We start from the raw sequence: 9,573 nt of genomic DNA on the forward strand, positions 1-9,573 counted from the left end.
TGCCGTATCCATACCTTCTAAAACATATGGTTTTTCACCTTTGTATGTGAAATGTACTCAGTTCCCTGGACTCTTCCAGCTCTTTAGGAATTTTTCTCGTGTGCTTTCCTGACCTGGAATAACGTCCACCCTCATTTCAATCATAACATACATTTCAGCTTTTCAAATTCCATCTCTTGTAAAAGGTCTTCTCTGATACTGTCCTCATCTCCAGTGACTTGTGGGTGACTTTTCTTCCTGTGAAGAACCTTGTTTATGCATTATATCTCAAATAAAACTCTCTGTTTTTACCTCATATTGTAACCTTCTGTTATAGTCTGAGTTCAAGAACAATTTCTACATGGAGTCCATTTTTAGATTCATATTTCCAAGAAAAATATCTTGCACATAAGTATATGGTTAAATTTTTTTTTTAATTCTGTGTATAAAGATTATACATTGCCATCTCATTGATAGCTCAGAATTACTTTTAGAATTTAAATACATCCACATTATCTGTGTACCTCCTCTACCAAACCAAAAACCAAACTCGTCGAGGTCAAGTTGATTCTGACTCATAGTAACCCTACAAGTACTGCTCCATAGAGTTTCCAAGGACCGCCTGGTAGATTTGAACTGCCAGCCCTTATGGTTAGCAGCCGTAGCACTTAACCACTCGCCAGCAGGATTTCCACCTGTGTCCTTAAATTAAACACCTTTTAGCAACGGCTCAATTGGGTGCTACCAGACAAGGGTTAATAGGACTACCCTTCTATAGAAATACTGTGGTGAACAATTGAGCTGCTTATTGTTATTATCTCACCCATAGCATAATAGTTTTATTGTTTTAAAAGTAATTTTTTTAACTTTTTTGCTGTAGTCATACGTGTATATATGTAGCATACATATGTATTTACTTACATTAGTGTCACTAATAAAAACTTCATCTTAATGTGAATGTTTTAACTTCAAGACTTTCCACGATTCTTTTGTACATGTTCAAGATAACATTACTAAAAAGCACAAAATCCGGATTATAATTTGCAAATACAAACAAAAGTGGGAGACTGCGTTTTTGATGATTTCTCTTTCCCCAGTTGTTTGTGGTATTAAGGACTTGGAAGTGCAGAATTTTTGTTAAGTCAAGAGATGGAGTTTTTGACTATAAGATGGCAAAAGATAAAAGACAAAACGAGACTGTGTGATTAAATGTTAAATACGTTAGAGAGGAAGTAAAATAGAAAGTCAAAGAATGGGTAGGACACCAGGAGGATTTGAAAAAGGGAAATGATAACAATGAGTAAGAAGAATTTCCAGTTTGCAAAGACAGGCAGACCAAAGAACCACGAAGGCAGGAATGAGTCAGGGAGTTGGCCTGAGGGCAGAAACAGGGCTTGGGGAGGTACTGAAAACTATCAGCTTAAACTATATAACCTGCTTCATGTTGTAGAGGTAGCTTGGGTGGAAGAGGTAAGTATAGTCCATTAATGGATAAACTTTCATTTTTATGGAGCCCTGGTGGGGCAGTAGTTAAGAGCTATGACTGCTAACCAAAAGGTTGGCAGTTTGAATCCACCAGGCCTACTCTGTCCTGTGGGGTCATTATGAGTTGGAAGTGACTTGACAGCACTGGGTTTTTTTTTGTTTTTTTTTTTAATGGCTAGGAACAGGAGCCCTGGTGGCACGGTGGTTAAAGTGCTGGGCTGTTAGTCAAAAGGTTGGCCGTTCAAAGCCACCAGCCGCTCCACAGAAGAAAAATGTGGCAGTCTGCTTCCATAAAAGACTGTAGCCTGGAACCCTTATGGGGCGTTTCTACTCTGCCCTATAAGGTCTCTAGGAGAAGGCAGAGAGCAGAGGTCAGGAGTGATAGAGAGGATTTGGACTACGTTCTTTACATCGCAAATAGAATTTTAAGTGTTTTGGTTTTTTTAAGTTATTATTACTGTGTTCTACTTTTTATGATATTGACATACTATTGTTTGGAACAAGGTTATTTACATCTATGTTTTGAATTTAAAAGTTAGTCTTATGGAAAATTTTCTTAGGAGGCATCAATGATGCGGGGGAAGATTATGGTACATTTTGGGGAAAATGATAGAAATCTTTTTGGGTGCTATGAGCATCTGACCTGGATTTTAAGACTAAACCTCCAAGTATAAATTTTGAAATAAGGATGATACATTTTTTTCCTTACTCATTTTGCCTAAGGCACCTGGCCTAAAGGCCATGATGAAGAGCTACTGAGAGTAACTGAATAAGAAAGTAGGTCAGGTGCTTTGGGAGATTTCAAATATATATATATATATATATATATATACATCACATCTGTTTGCATGTATGTGTGTACACACACACACATGCACATACAAAAATACATACGTAAATCTATCTATATACTAAAAAAAAAAAAAAAAATTGCTGTTGAACCGATTCTGACTCATGTTGACCCCATGTGTGTCAGAGTAGAGATATGCTCCATAGGGTTTTAGTGGCTGATTTTTTGGAAGTAGATTGCCAGGTCTTTCTTCTGAGATACCTCTAGTTGGGCTTGAACCTCCAACCTTTCATTTGGCAGCCAAGCGATCTCAGGTACATATTTGTTGTTGTTGTTGTCACTTAAATCTATCTATATACTTAAATCTGTCTATCTAAACACATACGTGTTTACTCTTATGGTTTAATTCTCTTTGTAGAGAATTTGTTGCTGATGAAACTGCCTTAGTACAAAATGCTGGTGAGACATTAAAAATAATTAAACAAATGGTGTTTTTAGGGTCTCTACCGATTGGAAAAAAGAATGGGACATAGGAAAGAGAAAGAAGAAAATGAATAGTGTGCAATTTTTTGTGTTACTAGACCTTACAGACAAGAGCCTCACTCAGACTACTAGCTTAGATGGCCCTCTCCACAACACAAAATTTGTCTCATCAACACTAACCACAGAGCAAATTAAACCCAAACGTCCAACTGCCCTCCTGATGTCACTGGGTTCCACACAACCCTGTCATCACAGTCCACATTCTCCTCTGTTGCTAGGTACCCTGGGCATTCTTATTTTCCAAAGCTTCAGGTACTGTTTTCCCTTGGGACTTAAATACAGTCTTTGGTTCAAACGCTATGGTACCCAGGCTGAAATCTTGAGAGAAGCACCACAGCTCTGGGCCTGAAGGCCATACCCACAGACCTAGACACTTCACCTGGTTTAAAGCCCTGCAGCCCAGGACCCACACAGCAGCAGCCACTCAGGATGGAGCAAACTATGTTGGGTAAGGAAGCAGGTTTCTGCTTAAAAATGACAAACTGGTGTGAATTGGTTATGATAATCAGGAGCCTGGGATTTGTGATTTTCAACTCTGAAAAAATATCCTTAAGGAAGAGAGAATAAAAACCGTCCGCATGGTTACACGAAATGAGACAATATTTAATTGTTAATTTGTCCTTAGTTTAATGTCTGTTCCTTGTTTTGTATTGCATATTCATAATATAGACATTGAAAACTTTGTTTTAAATTTTTATTTATAAAATAATGGTACTTTGTGACATAACTTATTCTTTTACCATGTGAATTACAAAAGATGTGGATATATATTTGATAAAAAATACAAATGAGTAAATCATTCAATTGTTCTTCATAAAATGTACTGATTTACTCAGAAATGAAATATGTAAAGCTGTTGAATTTGGTTACCTTGGTAACATCTGGAGTGAACTACTCAGTCTAAAAATAATTTCTTCTTTATCATTTGTTTTATGTTAAAATTATAAACACATGACATTTATTAAAGTTTGCCCAGATAATTGACAATGTTTAATCTTACCTGAAAAAGGAATAAATTGTACACTATTCACTAGATTAAAAAATATATATATGTATGTTAATTACGTATGATAATTTCAGTTTAAAGAAATAACATAACATGTTCAATTTTTAATTAATAGAAATTGGATTTATATTATACAGCACTAGGTTTTTTTTAATGGAGACTTTAAAATGTAGTATATCTTTAGGGTTTTTATATCTTTAGGGTTATTTATAGCTTTAACATATTGATAAAGCTTACTTTACATGAAGCGTTTAGTAAACTTTTGTTTTAAAGGATTCTAGTACACAAATATTTAATCACTTTTTTGTGAATTAAATAATTGGACTTGAATATATCTATTATCTTTGTCTTTGAACTTTCTTGGAAAGATAATTTAAATAATTCAAAAATGATCTTTCATACTTTAGCATAAGATTTGAATTGCTGTAAAAGAATATGCAATTCTCCCAATTATATACAAACCATTACCCTACTTGGGCATTTCAAAAATCCTAGATATTTAATTGCTACAAGAAGACCTTTGATTTCTCAAAATACTAGCTATGAAAAGTCCTATGCCATATTATTTGTAGCCAGTTTCCTAAAATCTCCTGTGTGTGTTTTCTCTCCCCATGGAGGGGTTCTTGAATGGGCACGTAAAAAGAGTGATTTACTAGTGCAATTTTGCTTTATGAACACATTTTAATGGTTTTCCAGAATAGTGTTTTGGAAAATTAATTAAAAATGCTATTTTACTGAAAATTAAACTTAACGCACGTTGTTTTCATTTTTTCCTGGAAAGAGAGAACTGGGTTTCCTCCTGGACCCTTACCTATTCCTTGTCCCCACATTTCATTTGACCATTGCCAGTCCTGCCTTGCCTTAGTCATGGTTCTCTAAAGAAACACAATAGTAAGAGAGAGGGAGAGAGACAGAAACTGATTTAAAGAATTGGCTCACGTGGATTATGGAGCCTGGCAAATCCAAAATCTATAGGTCACGCGACAGGCTGGAGATTCCTGTAGGCTTATGTCCCCAAATACTTAGGCCAGGCAACTGGAAAAGAAGAGTGGAGTTTAGGCAAGATGTCTACCTGTTGCTGTTGAGTTGATTCTGGCTCAGATGTCTGTTTATAATCTAGAGGCAATATACTCCCTAGGAAAACTCCCTTTTTGCACTTAAGGTCTTCAACTGATTGGATGAGGCCCACTCACATCATGGAGGGTAATCTGTTTTACTTAAGGCCACCTGATCATAGTACTACTTCATAACAGAGTCTAGACTAGTATTTGGCCAAACAACTGTTCGCTCTAGCCTACCTAGCCAAGTTGGCACATGAAATTAGTCATCACATACCGGTTCTATACCCTTACTACTTTTCTAGGCGTTCCTGCCTTTCCTTTTCTGCACCATTGTTGCTTTAGTTTAAGCTTTTGAAACCTCTGGATTAGAGGACTTCTAGATTGCTTAACTGGTCTCCCCAACTTCCATCTTGTTCTCTTTTCATCTCATTCTCATGATTGTCAGTGTGACTTCTTTACAATACAAAAATCCCATCATACTTCCCACCACAAATTAAAATTGCTTGTACTTGCTCTAGAAGCTAAAATACAAGCTCTGTGACATTCACAATACTTCTGAACCTACCCTATTCTTCCCTGCCTGTTGTTGTTGTTGTTGTTAGGTGCCATTGAGTAGGTTTCAACTCATAGCGACCCTATAGACTCAGAGGTAACGAGCCTTCCCTGCCTAGATTTATTTTCTTCCTTCTCTCTTTTGCACTCAACCCTCTAATCTTATGGCATTAGAGCCCTCATCTCACTTGTCCTGCATATTTTTTGGTCCGTGACTTTGCACATGGTAGGCTCTCTGTTAGGAATGCTGTTCCCCAACTTCACGTAGTTAAGACTTATGTAGTTAAGGCTTACCCGTCTTTTAGACCTTAGCTCATATATAACCTACCCTAGGAAGCCTTTTGTGATGTCTTTGTCACACGTGCTGGATCACAGTCTTTTCACTCTGCATTTTAATTGAATGTCTACTCTGAGTCGGAATCGACTAGATGGCACTGGGTTTGGGTTTTCTGTTTCTTTTAATTAACCGTGAACTCCTGGAAGGCAGAATTTCTATGGGCCACATATTTAACCCTGTTGACTCCAGAGTAGGCACTCAATAAATGTTTGTTGAATAAATGAATAAGTAGACAAATGAGTTACATTACTTCCTTCAGAATTTAAATATTATTTCCATGGATTTAATTGATTAATTGATTAGAAGGCATTAAATATTTCATTGCACTCCACAAAAATAAAGCATACTGAGACTATTCAGAAATCAAACAAAAAATCATAAGTATTGAATAAAATTACTCCTGTTCACTCACATTTATAAATGGTTTCAAGAAAAGCCTTAGCTAAAGGAAACAATTTAAGACCTTTGTCCATTATAAAAACAAAAACAAAAAACACAAACCCATTGCCATAGAGTCGATCCAACTCACAGTGACTCTATAGGACAGCATAGAACTGTCCCATAGAGTTTCCAAGACGCGCCTGGTGGATTCGAACTGTTGAGCTTTTGGTTAGCAGCCGTACCTCTTAACCACCACACCATCATCATAATCCTTTGAAATTAATTTAAAAAATCCTTCTCATGTAAATAAAGACGAAATTAAAAAAATCATAATTCTGTTTTATGTAAACTTTGTTTCTTGCTTTCTGTGAGTTATCATTGAGATACTTCCTTCTAACAAGATTATTATTTATTTTAAAGCCAAGAATATTAATTCTGTTTCTCGTTCTTCCTTATTTTGGTTATTTTTCTACCATTATTTCATTTTTTGTTATTATAAAAATAGTATGTATTAGTTGTAGATAATTAAGAATATTAAAAAATCCATTACCTCACCAAAAACCAAATCAAAACCGTTGCCATCAAGTCGATTCCAGCTCATAGTGATCCTATAGGACAGAGTAGAACTGCTTCATAGGGTTGTTAAGGAGCGGCTGGTGGACTTAAACTGCCAACCTTTTGGTTAGCAGCTGTAGCTCCTAATCACTACCTACTCCACCAGGGCTCCTCTGAAAGAACCGTTGGCACACTCATCAAAGTTAATTCAGACTAGACTATTTAGAAATATTGGCAGCCAAGTGTGCTAACCATTTGTGCCACCCAGGGACTCCTCAGCACCTCCAAAACAAAAATCCAAACCTGTTGTCACTGAGTCGATTCTGACTCATAGCGACCCTCCCCAAAACCAAACAAACCTGTTGCCGTTGAGTCCGTTTTAACTGAGAGTGAGCCTATAGGACAGAGTAGAACTGTCCCATGGGGTTTCCAAGGAGCGGCTGGTGGATTTGAAGTGCCACCTTTTGGGTTAGCAGCCGAGCTCTTAACCACTGTGTCACCAGGGCTCCCCATTACCACATACTCAAAAGTAAATCACTAGTAACATTTTGGACTGTATCTTTTCAGCCTTGTTCCTCTGTGTCTATATGTTTTCTTTTTACAAAATTGGGGGTGTATTGGGCACTCTGTTTTGTAGCTAGCTTTTTCCATTAAATATTTTATGATTCACATTTCCCTATATCTTTAGGATATTGAATGACTACATAATATCCTAACCATTCTAACTCTTATTAAGCCAATGTTTTTGGTAATTTATGTCATTTCCATTTTTTTGCTGTTTGAAACGACACTGAGATAAATGTCTTTTTACCTGCACAGAGATACATGTAAAGATTCAACTTCTTATGCTTAAAAGTCCCAGAAGTAGAATGACTGGAGCAAAGTTTATGAGCACTTTTAATGTTTTTAGGAAACCCTGGTGGCATAGTGTTAAGAGTCCAGCTGCTAATCGAAAGGTCGGCAGTTCGAATCCACCAGGCGCTCCTTGGAAACCCTGCGGGGCAGCTCTGCTCTGTCCTGTAGGGTCGCTATGAGTTGGAATCAACTTGATGGCCATGAGTTTGGTTTTGGTTTTAATGTTTTGGAGACACATTACTCAATCATTCTTCATAAAGCTTGTACAGCGTTTTTACCAAATGTGGATGTTTTTAATGGAAAAACAAAACAATTACATTTTTCTCTTTGTTGTTCAAATCGCCTTTTCTTTGAGATTGCATTTGTGATTGAAAAGTTTCTTCTATTGTACCTTCTTATCTTATTTCACTTCTTCTTGCGCATAAATTGGCTGGTGAGATTAAAAATCTGCTTCCCAAGTTTATTCCAAAGGTTAAATTACATATTGCATGTAAGATTACATAGCAGAATTTCAAGCCCTTAATTTTTTAATAGTAGCTCAAGAAATGCTAGTTGAAGTAGAAACTGAAGAGTCATAATAATCAAAATAAAAATACACATTTTTCTTTCCAACAGATGATTCTGCTGCAGAAAGCTTTAACGGCAATGAGACTCTGGGGCACGGTTCTGTTGCTTCAGGGGGAGCACACGGCAGGGAGATGGGAGACTCCAACAGCGAAGGTAAAACTGGGCTGGAGCAGGAAGAGCAGCCACTGAACCTGAGTGACAGTCCCCTCTCAGCGCAGCTGACTTCGGAATACAGAATAGAGGATCACAGCAGTAATGGAAAAAACAAATATAAGAACCTTCTAGTTTCTGACGTCAAGATGGAACGAGAGGCCAGAGAAAATGGAAGCAAGGTGAGGGCCTATCACAATTTCCAGAGATTTTGAGTTGGACCTGAAGGTCACAAAGAAATACATATTTATATATGAGATGAAGATTATTATTAATAAAAATATTTTAAACAATTCCCAATAATACATTACCAAGAGACTTATAACCATGGCTACTGTGTTTCTATACAGCAGAATAAATTCTGGGTTAATAGTGAGCTAATTAGGCCATCCCTCAGACAAACCCATCAGTGTGTTTTTGTACACAGAATTACTGGAATTGAGTTTCTCATTAATATAATCTTCCCTGGATCTCTCTCTGGGAATTTGTTGAACTCAGATATGAACGTTTAGGTCTCAGCACGCAAATTTTGAACTATAAAAAGATCACTATCTAGTTTCTCCTAGATTGGGTAGGTGTATGTAGCAATAAAGTTTCAATTAAGTTCTTGAGTGTGCTTTAGAGATCTGGGGACATCAGTCAGTAATTGACTCCGTGTACATTGGAGAGTTGTGTCAATGTTCTTGATGAAACTGGTGGATTAAATAACTACTTGAAGGAGTAATTTATCATTAACTGTATTATACAACAGAAACATGTTTCAGACATAATGCTCTAAATTTCTAGATTATTTATATTAGAATGAGTACAGTACCCTCACTCCAATTAATTTATTTAAAAAAAAAAAAGCTTACATTTCTACTTGTTTTGAAAATACATGCTGGTAACTTTGCTCTGTAATTTTTGAGCACATGAAGTTTATGGAATATACATTTTTACTCCCTTCCCCCACCCCCACCTCTAAATTACATGGGAGGAGGGAGTAGAACTGGTCTTTTGACAGAAATCCTAAAAGCAAAATGTCTTAATCTGGATTAATTTCTGAATTTGCTGAGGCACTCCGTTTACTAAATTGCCTCTATTTAAATCTTCTGCCTTGCCTGAGGGTGTGTCGTTTTATCCTCTTTTAAGCAAATCACTAGACATTATCGGAGGCTTAAGCGCTTCTGCCTGAGGGAGGCTGCTGCAGCTTCCGCTGTGGTAAGTGCACAGATAGCCTCTTCCATGGCCTAAAGCCACACCATAGAAACACGAATGATTGTATGTTCTCTAACGTGATCTGAATCACTGTGTAATATTTTACAGAACAAAT

At 36.8% G+C, this 9,573-nt stretch overlaps 1 protein-coding gene across 1 annotated transcript in view; it reads left to right on the forward strand.

The window, feature by feature from the left end:
* Nucleotides 1–9,247, forward strand: part of LOC100672409 (nucleolar protein 4) — a 156,175-nt gene extending 146,928 nt beyond the window's left edge. Inside the window, exon 6 of the mRNA XM_064294622.1 lies at nt 8,160–9,247. Within this exon, the coding sequence (XP_064150692.1) occupies nt 8,160–8,476 (317 nt within the window). The 3' untranslated portion in view covers nt 8,477–9,247. The remainder of the gene's footprint in view (nt 1–8,159) is intronic.
* The last annotated feature ends 326 nt before the right edge of the window (nt 9,248–9,573 follow it).

Source organism: Loxodonta africana, chromosome 11 (assembly GCF_030014295.1).
Source record: "Loxodonta africana isolate mLoxAfr1 chromosome 11, mLoxAfr1.hap2, whole genome shotgun sequence".
In the NCBI taxonomy this organism is placed as follows: Eukaryota; Metazoa; Chordata; class Mammalia; order Proboscidea; family Elephantidae; genus Loxodonta; species Loxodonta africana.